This window comes from Thalassophryne amazonica, chromosome 13 (assembly GCF_902500255.1).
Source record: "Thalassophryne amazonica chromosome 13, fThaAma1.1, whole genome shotgun sequence".
Classification (NCBI taxonomy): Eukaryota; Metazoa; Chordata; class Actinopteri; order Batrachoidiformes; family Batrachoididae; genus Thalassophryne; species Thalassophryne amazonica.
In genome coordinates, this window is record NC_047115.1 from 96065022 (window position 1) to 96082234 (window position 17213).

At 49.0% G+C, this 17213-nt stretch overlaps 1 protein-coding gene across 1 annotated transcript; it reads right to left on the reverse strand.

The window, feature by feature from the left end:
• Positions 1–234: 234 nt before the first annotated feature.
• Positions 235–1283, reverse strand: LOC117523476 (trace amine-associated receptor 13c-like). Its single transcript, XM_034185032.1, has 2 exons — positions 1111–1283; positions 235–931 (listed from the first exon to the last, which is right to left on the reverse strand). The coding sequence occupies exons 1-2, from the start codon at positions 1281–1283 to the stop codon at positions 235–237; spliced, it is 870 nt and encodes a 289-aa protein (XP_034040923.1).
• Positions 1284–17213: the final 15930 nt, after the last annotated feature.

A 17213-nucleotide genomic window follows, 5' to 3' on the forward strand; every position in this document is an offset into this window, starting at 1 on the left:
AATGCACAACAGCAATTAAACTGTGCCAGTCATTATTTTTCAAATGGGATGTATTTGGAACTAAAGCCTGTCTGCTGTGATCATAAAAGCAGGTGTAATGTCATGACACAGTCCCCTCACAGGATGTTTGCTCCAGAGGATCCAGGCTTCAGGATCTGAAGGGTAACAATGAATTTAATGGTTTTTCTAAACCAGGGGTAGAATAAAGCATAAATCACAGGGTTTAGACAGGAGTTAAAAAAAGTACATAAAGTGAACGATGAAGCCAGATGGTGTATTCAAGAAGTTATTTCCTGAAAGAACAACACCGTAAAACGGAAACAGGCACATGATAAACACGATTACAACCACACCCAGAGCTCTGGCTGCTTTCAGCTCAGATTTCATGGTTCTTACGTTCACGGATGGTTTCTGTGTGAGAGCTTGAACGTGAGAGCGTATGGCGCGAGCCTGAGACACAGCCACCACAAACACTCTCACGTACAGAACCACAATGACGGCAATAGGAAGAAACAAGGAAATTACAATATCAACTATTCCTACAATGAAGGTGTTGATCTCACACTGACCCTGACAGGAATCGTGGCTGCTCGTTTGAACCAAACCAGCACCTAAAAACAGAGTGTTGTATAAAACTGAACAGATCCAACACAGAAAAATACAAATTTGAACTCTTCTCACAGTGACTCTGGTGGAGTAATGCAGAGGATGACAAACAGCCACATAACGGTCCACTGCTATGAGGACCATGTCTCCTATTGAAGCAGAGGTTGCAGTGATGGTGACAAACAAACTGAAAGAACACATTAACGGACCAAGAAACCAGCACTCTGAATGCCGTAGAGTTTCAAAAGGCATCACAACGAGGCCCACGAGGAAGTCTGCAACGGCCAGAGAGAGGAGGAGGAGGTTAGAGGGAACGTGAAGCTGCCTGCAGAGAAAAGAGCATCAGAACACGACACCATAAATCCTGCTCGTATAGTGTTATTATAAACTGAAAACATTAGAATTCAATCTTTCAACTAACAATAAAACAGTGCTGAGTCGACTAATCTCACCATCTACATATTTAAATACAGTAAATCCAGCTCTAAAACAAAGAGTTTGTACCTGAAGTGTGAGACTGAGATGATGACCAGCAGGTTGAGAGTCACAGTGAGCACAGAGACGGAGGACATCAGAATCTGTATCAGCAGGACTTCAGTCCGAGGGTGACTCAGCTTCCTGCAGGAGGTGTTGAGGAGTTGTGGAAAGCAGAGCTCTGCTCTGTCCTGAGTCTCCATCATCAGAGAGGAGAAGCTGCTGAGCTCTGGCAGCTTTCTGACCGAAACTCAGTCACACAGCTGATTTATCTCTTTCTGAAGTTCCCTTCATCCAGACACTCCTCCGTCTCTCTGTACAGTGATGTCCCTCCTTCTTCACTCTATACCATCGTGGTCCCCTGGAGGTTTGTCCTGGGGACTGTCCATGTTCCAGTGCTGTGTGTGCTTGTTTCTCTGACACTTTTCCAGTCACAAGGCCGTTTCTGTCATGTGGTTGTAAGACAGATGTGTTTGGTGATGCACTACCTTTGGAGGAGAATGAAGGTCCAAGTCTTCTGGGTCCTGGTGCTTCCAGTCTTATTGCTTAGTTCTAACCAGTCCAATCAATCCAATTTCAATCAACCATCGATTCAATAAACTTTGTCATTTCACCCCACAGCACCACAGCTGTCAAAGCCACAATCTGCTCACGAACCATTTATATGCAGTCCTGAACCTTACTCTGGTGCCAAAGATACATGTTGATCATTCCTCCTACAGTGTTTCCTTGTTTTTTCTCAGCACCCGTTCATTTACTCCACAGACCAGTCCAAAGTCGCTTACCTTATTCACCTGCTCTGGGGCGACACAGGGGCCTGGGTGACGGCCCTCTGGAAAAATGAGCGATCATATTTGGCTTCATCATCAAACTCCGTCTGTGACTGACTGAACAGCACAACCACCCAGTTTTAGTGAGACCTGCCATCTTAAATGCAGCCATTCCCAACACTGACAGTGCCAAGGAGCCAGAGTTCAAACCTTCAAACCTGTCCATCATCCCCATCGAATAACACGATGTAGTGGAGATTTTTAGCAAGGACCAAGCTCTGTCGCTTCCATCTCATCAATAATATGATTGTTCCATTTATTTGCTTCTGGGCACTTCTCTTCCACTTAGTCAGTTGTTAAACCTGTCATGCCCGGAAAGGGAATCGATGGAACAGTGCATCGAGGATTCCCTGGCAGCAGGCATTATACGTCCCTCATCATCTCCATTAGGTTTTTTTATTGGCAAGAAGGATGGGACCTTGCGGCCGTGTATTGACTTCAGGGGCTTCACTGAAATAACTACAACAAACAATTCTTCGCTCCCACTCCTAAATTCTGCATTTGAACAATTAAACACATCAATCTTCACCAACTCCCCCTCTAGCTGCCACCTTATCGTGGTGGGGGAGTTTGCGTACCTGGATGATCCTAAGAGCTATGTTGTCAGGGGCTTTGTGCTCCCTGTAGGGTCTCCCAAGGCAAACAGGTCCTAGGTGACGGGTCAGACTAAGGGCAGTTCAGAACCTCCATGACCAGTAAAAAACCAAGGACCGAGACGTCGCCCAGTATCGCGGAGCTGGGGCCCCACCCTGGAGCCAGGCCTGGGGTTGGGGCTCGCGAGCGAGCGCCTGGTTGTCGGGCCTTAGCCCATGGGGCCCGGCCGGGCTCAGCCCGAAATAGCGAAGTGGGCCCGCCCTCCTGTGGGTTCACCACCTGCAGAGGGGGCCATGGGGGTCGGGTGCAGAGAGGATTAGGTGGCGGTCAAGGGCGGGTGGCCCGGCGGCCCGGTCCATGCTCACAGCCCCTGGCTGTTGAGACGTGGAATGTCACCTCGCTGGGAGGGAAGGAGCCTGAGCTTGTGCGGGAGGTTGAGAGATACCGACTAGAGATAGTTGGGCTCACCTCCATGCACAGCTTGGGCTCTGGTACCCAACTCCTGGAGAGGGGCTGGATGCTTCATTTTTCTGGCGTTACCCACGGGGAGAGGCGGAGTGCTGGGATCACATTGCTTATTGCTTCCCAGCTCAGTCGCCATGTGTTGGAGTTCACTCCGGTGAATGAGAGGGTTGTGTCCCTAAGCCTTCGGGTCGGGGACAGGTCTCTCACCATTGTCTCGGCCTACTGGCTGAGCGGCAGTGCAGAGTACCCGACCTTCCTGGAGTCCCTGGGAGGGGTACTAGATAGCGCTCCGACTGGGGACTCCATTGTTCTCTTGGGGGATTTCAACGCCCACATGGGCGGCGACAGTGAGACCTGGAGTGAGGTGATCGGGAAGCATGGCCTCCCCGATCTGAACCCGAGTGGTGTTCAGTTGTTGGACTTCTGTGCTAGTCACAGTTTGTCCATCACGAACACCATGTTCGAGCACAAGGGTGTCCATAAGTGCACATGGCACCAGGACACCCTGAGTCGGAGGTCGATGATCAACTTTGTAGTCGTATCATCTGACCTTCAGCCACATGTCTCGGACACTCGAGTGAAGAGAGGGGCAGAGCTGTCGACCGATCACCACCTGTTGGTGAGTTGGATCCGCTGGGAGGGGAGGAAGCCGGTCAGACCTGGCAGGCCCAAACGTATCGTGAGGGTCTGCTGGGAACGACTGGCGGAACCCTCTGTCAGCGAGGTCTTCAACTCCCACCTCCGGGAGAGCTTCTCCCACATCCCGGGAGAGGTTGGAGACATGGAGTCCGAGTGGACCATGTTCTCCACCTCCATTGTCGATGCAGCCGCTCGTAGCTGTGGTCACAAGGTCTCTGGTGCCTGTTGCGGCGGCAATCCCCGAACCCGGTGGTGGACACCGGAAGGAAGGGATGCCGTCAAGCTGAAGAAGGAGTCCTACTTATCTTTGTTGGTAGGTGGGACCGCAGAGGCAGCTGACAGGTACCAGCAGGCCAAGCATGCCGCAGCCCGTGCGGTCGCAGAGGCAAAAACTCAGGTCTGGGAGGACTTCGGGGAGGCCATGGAGGAGGACTATCGGTCAGCCTCGAAGAGATTCTGGTAAACCATCCAACGCCTCAGGAGGCAGAAGCAGCTCTCCACCAGCACTGTTTACGGTGAGGGTGGGGAGCTGTTGACCCTGACTGGGGATCTTGTTGGGCGGTGGAAGGAGTACTTCGAGGATCTCCTCAATCCCATCATCACGTCTTCCAAAGAGGGAGCAGAGACTGGGGACTCAGAGGCGGACTCATCCATTACCCAGGCCAAAGTCACCGAGGTGGTTAGAAAGCTCCTCGGTGGCAAGACTCCTGGGGTGGATGTACCTTAAGTCTCTGGATGTTGTGGGACTGTCTTGGCTGACACGCCTGTGCAACATCGCGTGGCGATCGGGGACAGTGCCTCTGGATTGGCAGACCGGGGTGGTGGTCCCTCTGTTTAAGAAGGGGGACCAGAGGGTGTGTTCCAACTATAGGGGGATCACACTCCTCAGCCTCCCTGGTAAGGTCTATTCCACAGTACTGGAGAGGAGAATTCGACCGATAGTCGAACCTCGGATTCAGGATGAGCAGTGTGGTTTTCGTACTGGTCGCGGCATACTGGACCAGCTCTACACGCTCCATCGGGTCCTCGAGGGTTCGTGGGAGTTCGACCAACCAGTCCACATGTGTTTTGTGGATCTGGAGAAGGCGTTCGACCGTGTCCCTCGGGGCACCCTGTGGGGAGTGCTCCAGGAGTATGGGGTCTGGGTTCCTTTGCTAAGGGCTATCTGGTCCCTGTACGACCGCAGCAGGAGCTTGGTTCACATTGCTGGTAGTAAGTCAAACCTGTTTCCAGTGCACGTTGGCCTCCGCCAGGGCTGCCCTTTGTCACCGGTTCTGTTCATTATTTTATGGACAGAATTTCTAGGTGCAGCCAGGGTGTAGAGGGGGTCTGGTTTGGGAACCACAGAATCTCGTCTCTGCTGTTTGCGGACGATGTAGTTCTGTTGGCTTCGTCAAATCAGGACCTTCAGCATGCACTGGGGCGGTTTGCAGCCGAGTGTGAAGCGTCCGGGATGAAAATCAGCACCTCCAAATCTGAGGCCATGGTTCTCGACTGGAAAAAGGTGCTTTGCCCTCTTCAGGTCAGTGGAGTGTCCTTGCCTCAAGTGGAGGAGTTTAAGTATCTCGGGGTCTTGTTCACGAGTGAGGGACGGATGGAGCGTGAGATCGATAGACGGATTGGTGCAGCATCTGCAGTGATGCGGTCTACAGACTACAGGACTACATCTCTCGGCTGGCTTGGGAACGCCTTGGGGTTCCCCCGGAGGTGCTGGGGGAGGTGTGTGTGGATCGGGAGGTCTGGGCGGCTTTGCTTGAGCTGCTGCCCCCGTGACCCGACTCCGGATAAAGCAGAAGCAAATGGATGGATGGATGGATGGAATCTTCACCAAACTCGATCTCTGCACTGCATATCACCTGCTTTGCATCATGGAGGGAGATGAGTGGAAGACTTCTTTCAACACACTGTTAGGACATTTTGGATACTTTGTCATGCCCTTAGTTTCATTAACACTTCCGCCATTTTCCATGACTTAGTGAACGATGTCCTCCAGGACTTTCTCAACTGGTTCATCTTTGTTTGTCAGGATTTGGACTGCCTTTTTGTGTAGCGGACCCTGTTAAGTCATAAAGTTTCACTTTGATTATGCTACGAGGGGCGATTGGGAAGTTCTGAGCCTGACCCAGAAAAAGTAGGGTGTGGTTCTTCATGTATTGCATTCTTGAGTCTTAAGAAATGTTGGTTTCTCCAAATGCAAAAGATGGAGAACCACACGGTACTTTTTCTGGGTCAGTCTGAGAGCTTCTTAATCACCTCTCATATGTTAAGACAAAAGTGGTTCCATTTTACTTTAGGGCCCCTTCACACATAGCACGATTTAAGCCGACTAGCACATGAAGGAGGAATTGCATGCCATTCCTGAAAAATCGTAGCTGCCTCCAACGCTTCGTACAAGCTGTTGCTACAACTATTCGCACACACCTACGGCTGAAAGAGTGCTCTGTGAGAGCTCGGTCGATCCCTCTCGTAACAGGTGTCAGCCAAATTCTAGGTGACGTACACAAACATCCAACATCACTTGCTTGACACTTGGAAAATGTGTGTTCACACTGTTAGCCCGAAAACAATGAGCAGATGATCACTTTCGAGCTGGATATGAAATTTGTCTAAGTGCCCCCACAAGTGTGGTGCTGCAGAAAGCAACACACATGGTGCATGTGTCTCGCAAGTGTGCGCGTGTGTCGTGCCCCACAAAACACATGTGACGTATGGGTGTTTCATGCTCCCCGCACCCCCCTACACATGTGGCATGCGGGAGGAGCACACTTGAAGTGAACAGCCATGTCTGAGCGCACACAGCATGAGGAGGTGTCTGTCAGCTGTTCATAGCACACTGACAGCTGGATGACGGCTCAGTGCACACGACGTGTCACATTGTAAACAAAGACCACAGCCAGAACAGGTATATTAATAAGTACTACACTACCGACATACACAATTACATAACAAATAACTATAAAAAAAGATCACATAACACAGAAACAGAGTGACACGTTGGTGTATGCACTGGGGTGTGTCCGCCGACAGCAACTCCTGTTGAGATCTGGTTCTGGACATCCCAGCTGTGCTTTGACGGACATGAACTGACAACTGTCCACATGTGTCTGCTTGCTGTCCTCACGCAGACATAAATAAAAACATATATTGCTGTTGCGATGAGCTGCAGTGAGCGAGTGCACAGCACGCACATTGTTAGGCTGTCCCAGGTGAAACGGACTGTCAGATCGTAACACGCAGAGGGCAGTCTGAATGCCACGTCACCCACATAAGCTCTGTTCCATATGATACGGTGTCTGTCCTGCTGCGCACCATCACAGGACACACGTGTTTGGCCAGATATTCGTCCGGCTGGATACGCCAGCTGGACGCACTGGGCCAGCAGATGTGGACATAAGAGTGCACTGCTTCATTCAGTGTTGGCCATCTCTGTTTATTTAATCCCTTCCTTCAGCTACTTTACGTTCTCAACTGTTAAGCACCTGACTGTCCGGTACAACCCAGTTTACTTTCCTGTCTAAATACATTCATTTTATGTTTGTAAAATTGCAATGTAAAAACAGTGAAATACACCACTACCTCAATTTTGATTCATTGATATTTACATTTACTGTTACCTACCTTTTGTATGTAATTTTGTTATAAATTTGATTGCAAAACAAAGTCTGCATGAAGAATTTAAATGTGTTTGTCTTTTAACCAAGTATTTCCACTTAGTTTGGGGAGTCCACTTCTTATAGTTCTACTGGACAAACTTTAGCCCGTTAAATATTATATTTATAAGACAGCATTACAAAAACAAATGTTGGTCAATTGTTTTGATTAAAATGATTGGCAGTTGGCTTATGTCTAAAACAGGTTAACCCGGGCAGCGCCCGGGTACCCCAGCTAGTAGATTATAAAACAGGGAAACTAGACACTGTCACTCGGAAATTTTATTCCGCGCTAAACTGGTTGATATAACCAAAGTTCGCTTGATTTGCTTCATTCAAACATCTTTTCACAGTGACATTCCTGTATTGCGAGGTAGCATTCTAACATCTCTGTAAGATGTCTTGTAAGTCTGTTTTGGGCCATCCTAGCTGACGGCGTGGCAACCGCTTGTCTCTTGTTGCTGTAAAACACCCACTCTGGTTGAAAATGAAAGACAGCTGGTCGCTTTGCCTCTGTCTCTGTTAGGTGCAACCAGGGACAAATAATTTGACTCAAACGCAATGAGGCAGAAAAGGAATAAAAACAGCAAATGTGTTTATTGAAATGTGGAACCAGGGATGAGGCTCGTGAGGAGTCAGAAGCACTGGGAGCAGGTCAGGCTGTGGATGGTTAGCTTCCAGGTCAGTTATTCAGTTATTAGTCCCACATGGGGAAATTCACAGTGTTACAGCAGCACATGTGCCTTAGTGTTGAGGACCACAGAGGCTGGAGAAGAACACACCCACCTTTCACCTGGCTGCAGCAGATAGATGATTATTTTTGAGAGGTGAAAATTTTTAGGGTGAGAAGTTTGGTCATCCTTGGGGAGCTCGGAGTAGAGCTGCTGCTCCTTCCATTGAAAGGAGCCAGCTGAGGTGGTTCGGGCATCTGGTAAGGATGCCTCCTGGGTGCCTCCATAGGGAGGTGTTCCAGGCACATCCATCTGGGAGGAGACCCCAGGGAAGACCCAGGACTAGGTGGAGAGATTATATCTACACACTGGCCTTAGAACACCTTGGGATTCCCCAGTCAGAGGTGGTCAGTGTGGCCCGGGAAAGGGAAGTCTGGTGTCCCCTGCTGGAGCTGTTGCCCCGCGACCTGATCTTGGATAAGCGGTTGAAGATGAGATGAGATGAGGTGAGGATGGGCCGGTTGTCTGTCTGGGTGGTTGCCATATCCGATTGAATGTGGTCCTGTGGTGTTGTAGATGTGGCAAAGCATGGCACCAGTGCATGTTCTGATGTAGCGACGCGTCTTTGTGGGCTCACTGTGTGAACCTAAAACATGAGGAAACAGATACAGAACACAAACGCCTTCTTGACCCTGATGCCCAAGAAGTTCATTTTGAGACTGATTTGCATGTTTGTATTTTTTCTTTAATAAAGCTGATTAGTCGTAATACTCATAGTGTCACTTTATGCTGTGCGTGACCTTGAGTGGGTCTCCTACAGCTCAAAGAAAGACTGATCTAAGACTTTTTAACTGCCAGTTGGCATGAAATTTAAGACCACCATCACAGTAAGGTGGGTGTACAGCCAAGTGTGGTTTGAAGACCTGCTCGCACTGGTGCCTGTCTGTGGGATGGAGGAAGACATAGAGAAAAGTCAAGGGCAGAACTGAAACATATCATTGGCACACTGATTTTACAGAGTTATGTTTTTCACTTTGCATGTGAGAGTGCGCTGGCTTGATTTCTGTTGTTTGAAGGACTTTCTGCATAAAATGCACCTCGCCTTGAACACATTCCTTGGTATTGATATCAGAAACAAGTTTATTAGGGTCTTTCTCTGCCCCTGACCAAGGCATCTTCTCCAAAGCTGGCTTTGGTCCCTGGGTGCCAGACTGTGGCTGCCCACTGCTCCAAGTGGTTGGATTGTGTCTAACTTTAATTTGGGTGGTTAAATGAACAGGACACATTTTGTTGTTAGTATTCATCTATGTACAGTGACAATGACCCTTCTTCTGGTTTAAGCAACATAAAATCTATCCATTAAAGTTATACGAGGTCTGTTAGAAAAGTATCTGACCTTTTTATTTTTTTCAAAAACCTGATGGATTTGAATCACGTGTGCTTGCATGAGCAAACCTTGAACCTTCGTGCGCATGCGTGAATTTTTTTCACACCTGTCGGTTGCGTCATTTGCTTGTAAGCAGCCTTTGTGTGAGGATGGGTGGAGTCTCTCGTCGTTTTTTCTTTGCAAGGAAATGGCGGAACGACTGGAGCAGCGCGACCGCATCAAATTTTGCCAGAAACTGGGCGACAGCCAGGTGGAAACCATTCGGAAGATTCAGACGGCTTTCGGTGACGATGCTATGGGCATCACACAGATTAAGGAGTGGTACAATCGGTTTAAAGATGTCCGCACAACGGTGATGAGCAAGCCGCACTCCGGCCGGCCATCAACATGCTGAAATGACCAGATCATTTCCAAAGTGAACGCTGTGGTGATGCGTGACCATCATGTGACTATCCGAGAAATTGCAGAAGAGGTGGACATCAGCACTTTTTCGGCACATTCCACTGTGACAGAAGATTTGGCCATGAAAAGAGTGGCTGTGAAATTCATGCTGCTTCTGACGGCGGAGCAAAAGCGCCTTCGTGTTGAAGCCTCACAGGACATGTTGTGACATGCCCAGCTCTTCCACAATTTCTCGGATAGTCACACGACTGAAAAGCCACGGAAAGCCGTCTGAATCTTCCGAATGGTGGAAGAGGTGGGCAGTCACAACATGTCCTGTGAGGCTTCAACACGAAGGCGCTTTTGCTGCGCCATCAGCTTCATGCCAATGAATTTCACATCTTTTCATGGCCAAATCTTCTTTCACAGTGGAATGTGCCGAAAAAGTGCTGATGTCCACCTCTTCCGCAATTTTCGGATAGTCACACGACGGTCCCACATCACCACAGCGTTCACTTTGGAAATGATCTGGTCATTTCAGCATGTCGATGGCCGCCCGGAGCGCGGCGCGCTCTCCACTGTTGTGCGGCCGTCTTTAAACCGGTTGTACCGCTCCTTAATCTGTGTGATGACCAGAGGATCGTCACCGAAAGCCGCCTGAATAATCCGAATGGTTTCCACCTGGCTGTCGCCCAGTTTCTGGCAAAATTTGATGCAGTCGCGCTGCTCCAGTTGTTCCGCCATTTCCTTGCAAAGAAAAAACAATGAGAGACAACACCCATCCTCACACAAAGGCTGCTTACAAGCAAATGACGCAATCGACAGGTGTGAAAAAACTCACGCATGCGCACAAAGGTTCAAGGTTGGCTCATGCAAGCACACGTGATTCAAATCCATCAGGTTTTTGAAAAAATAAAAAGGTCCGATACTTTTCTAACAGACCTTGTATAGTGGATCAAAGACATAATCCAGAGGACAGGTGAAGCAGATTCTGTAATCACAGTATCACACAGCGCCCTCTCTGTCTTTTTTCTTTTCAGCAACACGCCCCCCTGTCCAGAGCAGTAAAGCGCTCACATGAATGGGCTCACAGCTTTACCCTCTTCAGGATGTGGGGCCCATGAGTTAACCACATTGGTACATGCGTGTGCCCTGGATGTTGGACAGACCTTTGTCAATCTAGTGTCTATCTCGCTGGACCAAGGACCATCATTTAAGTCTTCTTTGAATTTAAAAGTAAGAAATTGCTCGACATCCATAGCAAGGCAGTCCTCTAAAGTCTTGATGTGTATTAAATTACCAGCAATTATTGACATGTACAGCTGAGTATCATCAGCATCACAGTGACAAGTAATCCCATACTGTCACAGTATGTGCCCACGGGGTGCTATATACAAGGGAGAAAAGCAGGGGGCCTAAAATACACCCCTGTGGAACTCCATGTTTCATGAGAACAAGGTTTAAGTTGATGTTATTGTACAGGACACAGTGAGAATGGCTGGTTCGCTAGGTTTTTAAACACACAAGGACATTCCCAGCAATCCTAAAGTGATTCCAGCCTATCGAGTACGATATGACGATGCACCGTATCGAACGCAGCACTTAAATCTAACAGTAACAGAACCATACTGGTGTCCAAATCCATTGCAAGTAGGAGATCGTTTACCACTTTGGTGAGCGGCGTCTCCATGGAATGGTGCGTTCTAAATGCAGACTGCGGTGGCTCAGAGAGGTTATTCCCATTAAGGTGGTTCACGAGCTGCTGTGAAAACACTTTCAAGAATTTTAGAAAAAAATTTAGGTTCGATATCAGTCTAGTTTTTCCATAGATCAGATTAGGTTACATTTCTTAAGTACTGGTTCAAACACTTCAGACTTAAAACATTTAGGAACAGATCCTGACGTTTGTAATAGGTTAGTATTTTCCAGTACTGTAGGCCCGAGTGAAGGCCACAGGTCCTTAAACAGTTTAGTTGGTGTGGGATTGAAAAGACAGGTTGTGCATTTAGTGGACTTTACGAGATTAAAAACTTGATGATGCGTGATGGAACCCAGATGAATAACAGGATGGAGTGATGGACTAAGGCATGCTTTTTCATTAGCAGATTATCTTTTCAGATAACTCTGAAAACCATCAGCGGACCACTTAGCTTCCGCTACGGTAACTTTTCATTACTTCGTGTGACAATCGACCCGCGCTCATAGTGCATTCTTAATATTCTTACTGCGTTCTAACAGCATTCTAGGTATTCCTGCTGTGTTCTAACTACATTTGACCTGCATTTGAAAGCTAATACACACAGAGTGGGTTCAAAACACATTCTTAAGGTGCCCTGACACTTGTACACATTTTGGCTCCACACTCTCGCACACTTCGTCGTGATGATCCCACCCGCTGTGTGTGTGTGTGTGTGTGTGTGTGTGTGTGTGTGTGTGTGTGTGTGTGTGTGTGTGTGTGTGTGTGTGTGTGTGTGTGTGTGTGTGTTCACAATGGCTGAATGAGCCACTATGTGTGCACGTGGGGCGCACATGCGCACTGCTGCCAGCCACTGGACACCTTTGCTGAAAGTTTGCTGGCAGTGGGCCAGGCTTTCACACTATTCGTCAGACGCAGCCTTTCCAGCAAACTTTAATTTCTTTTTGCTCACTTCAGCAGCACAACGCAACTGTGTGCACCACAGTGTTGGTTGGATTATCACATGGGATTTATTTTTGCCATGGTTGTTTGCAGCACACAGCAGCTGGGTGAGAGGCTTTTCAACGTTGAGGGGGCCCGACCAGGTTTATCGGGGTGTTGGCGGTAGAAATTGGCCAGGATCCAGGATGAAGCTCCTCTTCACCCAGGAGCGTTCTTCAGGTCCATACCCCTCCCAGTCCACCAAATACTGGAACCCCCGGCCCATTTGACGGACGTCCAGGAGCCGGCGTACTGTCTAGGCCGGCTCCCCGTCAACGATCCGGGAAGTAGGCGGCGCCGGTCCGGGAGCACAGAGGGGTGAGGTGTGGTGTGGTTTCAATCTGGACACGTGGAAAACAGGATGGATCCGCAGTGAAGCTGGGAGTTGGAGCTTCACTGCGGCAGGGCTGAGGATCTTGAGGATTTTGAAGGGTCCGATGAACCTGTCCATCAACTTAGGGGAGTCCACTTGGAGGGGGATGTCCCTCGTCAATAACCACACCTCCTGCCCGGCCTGGTATGCAGGGGCCAGGGACCGCCGGCGGTCTGCATGGGCCTTAGCCCTCGTCCGGGCCTTCAACAAGGCAGAACGGGCGGTGCGCCACACCAGATGGCACCTCCGAAGGTGGGCCCGGACCGAGGGCACACCGACCTCTCCCTCCACCACGGGAAACAACGGGGGCTGGTACCCCAGACACACCTCAAATGGGGAGAGGCCGGTGGCAGAAGACACCTGGCTGTTATGTGCATACTCGATCCAGGCCAGATGGTCACTCCAGGCCGTCGGGTGCGCGGATGTCACACAGTGGAGTGTCTGTTCCAACTCTTGGTTGGCCCGTTCTGCCTGTCCGTTCGTCTGTGGGTGGTACCCGGATGAGAGGCTCACGGTGGCCCCAAGTTCCCTGCAGAAACTCCTCCAGACTTGAGAGGAAAACTGGGGACCACGATCCGAGACTACGTCAGTTGGTATCCCATGCAGACGGACGACGTGGTGGACGTCCGCTGTCTCCTGGGCCGTTGGGAGCTTCGGGAGGGCCACGAAGTGGGCCTCCTTGGAGAATCGGTCCACTATCGTGAGGATGGTGGTGTTGCCCTGGGACGGTGGGAGGCCCGTGACGAAATCCAGGCCGATGTGGGACCAGGGGCGATGAGGCACAGGAAGCGGCTGGAGCAGTCCTTGGGACCTCCTGTGGTCTGCCTTGCCCCTGGCACAGGTGGTGCAGGCCTGGATGTACTCCTGGACGTCGGCCTCCATAGACGCCCACCAGAAGCGCTGCCGGACAACCGCCATGGTCCTTTGCACCCCTGGATGACAGAAGAGCTTGGAACCGTGACAGAAGTCTAGGACCGCAGCCCTGGCCTCTGGTGGGACGTACAACTTGTCCTTCGGACTTGTCCCCGGGTCCAGGCTCAGTGTCAGGGCCTCCCGGACGGTCTTCTCCACGTCCCAGGTGAGGGTGGCCACGACAGTGGACTCCGGAATGCTGGGCTCCGGTGGATCCGACAGCACAGTTTTGACTTCGTCTTCGTGTACCCGGGACAAGGCATCCAATCTCTGGTTCTTGGTCCCGGGGCAGTAGGTGATCCGGAAGTCAAAACGTCCGAAGAACAGTGACCAGCGGGCTTGCCTGGGGTTCAGCCGCTTGCCGGTCCTGATATACTCCAGGTTCCGATGGTCGGTGAAAACCGTGAACGGCACAGACGCTCCCTCCAACAGGTGTCTCCACTCCTCAAGAGCCTCTTTCACCGCAAGGAGTTCTCGATTGCCGACGTCATAGTTCCATTCGGCCGGGGTCAACCTGCAAGAAAAGTAGGCACACGGGTGAAGAACCTTATCGGTCTCTCCGCTCTGGGATAGCACGGTCCTATCCCTGAGTCAGAGGCGTCCACTTCAACCACAAACTGGCGGCTAGGGTGGGGCTGCACCAGAACTGGTGCAGTCGAGAACCGTCGTTTGAACTCCTTGAACGCGGCTTCGCACTGATCCGATCTGGTGAATGTTAAGGATTTTATATATATATATATATATGTTATCACTGTTAAACATTTGTACCTTTTGTCTTCTTTCTGATGAGAACGGTGTTGTGCTGTTTGCACTTAAACCCGAGAATGTACGTGTTATTCAACCTTGTTGGAGCTGGATGTACTTATTATTATTATTACACAACTTGTTTTCGTAGCCGCTAACGACTGGGAGTAAAAGAACTGAAGGTTGAATTTTGACTGATTGTGATGTGATGCTTAGTGTTCCAGGCAGATGCAGAACAGCTGATAACTGCAACAGACGAACGAGATGTGCTGACCTCCGACGATAAGAGTAAAGAAAGAAACTGTTTTCCTTACAGCTGCGCTTATTGACGTATGTGTTTATGTTACGGGAAGAAACTTGTCTCGCGTTGTCCCCCCCCCCTTAGGACAAGTTTTATGATGTGATGAGGGATTCACTAATAAAAAGAGCGAAGCGCAGGCCAGACTTTAGTGTAGCTTTGGTGTACAGCCTGGCCGCACTCCGCGCGTAAAATTTGACTTTCTGTCTCACTGGTGTTTCTTGACTCTGTTTGTCTTATCAAAGGTTTTAAGAATGTTTGGAGGAGAAAATACCCAACATTGACTGGGGGCTCGTCCGGGATCTCAACAATACCGGAGGTGTCCAGCGGAGGTCGTCAAGTCCAGACGTAAATCCTTGGCCAAGGTCCGATCGATTGATCGTGTCTGCAATTGTCGACCACCGCTGGCATCGTCTGGTTGACGAGATTTTCCCGAAGAACACAGACAGGAAGTCGAGTCAGTGAGTAAAATTTCTTTGTAAACAGTACTGAGTGAGTGGTGATCAGATCACATAAACAGTTAAATTCCGCAAGCGATGATACAGAATCGTCTGTTAATGCAAAGCAGTTAAACTCTGTAAGGAGGGTGCGGACTCCTCTGTTTATATACGCGTACCGGTAGGGGATAAAAGTGATCACATAAAACAGTTAAACTCCGTAAGCGATGATACAGAATCGTCTGTTAATGAAACACAGTTAAACTCTGTAAGGAGGGCGGACTCCTCTACGGTTGCGAGGGACGCACGTAGTTAAATTCCGGAAGGAGAATACGGACTCCTCTGTTTTAATACGTAAAGGAAATCCCGGGTAGAAATACGTGCACTGTAAAAAAGCAGTTAAATCTGGCAGGGACGGCGGAGTCCCCTAATGCAGGACATTAGTTAAATTTCACGGGAGGGCGAGCTCCCCTGGCATAAGAATACGCGTACGATTATTAAAAGTGTTTCTATGTGTAAATAGTGTTTTGTGTAAGTGTAAATAACTGTGTGAAAGTGTAATACTTTGGACAACGTTAGTGACAACCGTGCGTGTGGAAGCAGAGGCAAGTGATTCCGCTTCCTATGGGGAGGTGAAAGGAATCAACCACACGACGGCAAATTAATTGTCACGTCCAAAGAAAGTGTGAAAACTTCAGATTTAGAACACCCTAGGTGTGCCCCCGTCTGAAGTCCAAATTATAACAAGGGATAATAAAAATGGGGGGTAAGACGTCTATAAATAAGGGAAATTTATCAACTGACGACTGGAAATTTATGGAAGCAAAAAAAAATCCAAAAACAACAAAGAAATTGGAGACCTGGATAAATAAACATGACTTTGACGGACGACTGAACCTGATCAGTATACAGAAGCTAAAGAAGGAGTTAGAACAGCAACATAAAGGTGATGAGAAAAAGATGCAGAAAGTAGGGGCAGATTTAGTGGCATTTTGGGAGGAGGAAGCAGAGAACAGACAGAAGGGAGCAGAGAAGCGACGATTAGAGAAAGCAAGGAAAAAGAAAGTTGTAGGTAAGGCAGAAGAAGATGTGATAATTCAGCACAGAGAACCAGAACAGCCTCAACAACCACCGCCGGCTGGATCGTCGGTGACAACAACACCTTTATCTCCTCTACCAGAGGATGACGATGTACCGCCACCACAGTGTGATTTGGCAGTAAAACCTAAGGTAAAAAGAGAAAAACCAGAAAAACCACAAACACGCAGTCAAGCGAAAGTGCCTACAGCCCCTCCCATGGTGGAACACAGTGACCAGGGAGGTGCCTATCCTATGATAGAAGTACCAAATCCTCGTGCAGGAACAGCAGGATATCGATCAACCATGCTCGTATATCGAACATGGAATGCTGATGATATCAAAGCAGCAGTTGACATGATACCATCGCCACATGTCGATATTGAGGGATTTATGCAGGATATAGAAAACATTAGAAGTTCTTACCACCTTAGTGGACCTGAAGTCCAACAGGTGTGGATGAAAGCATGTGGCCCTAAATGGAGTCAGGTACGCGGAGACTGGAATCCTGCAGACCAACAAGGCGTACCACTGACACATGATGATCCAGTCTTAGAAACAAGAGTGGAAGCTATGATTACACGTGCAAAAGGTGTGTTAGGACCAAAGATAAATTATACTGAAATTACCAGGACAACTCAGAAAGAAGGAGAACCATGGATAGAGTTTAGATGCAGATTTGAGAATGTATTTAGAGTCCATAGTGGCATATTGCCAGGAACACCTGTGTATGAAAACAAATTGAAAAATATTTCACCTGTGAAGCTGACAATGACCGATTTGATTTTTGATGGCAACTCAACAGCTGTCATAACAGTAACAGGTGCCACTGAAGATGTTTTAAAATTGAGATTCACAGGTATGCCATTACATGTGTCACTTTGTAAACCATATTTGACAGAATGGCAAGAATTGGGACTGACAGTCATAACAGCTTTGTCAGCCACTGATTGGAGCAGAGTTGGACCACGAACGGAGTTCAGTCCATCAACTAAATT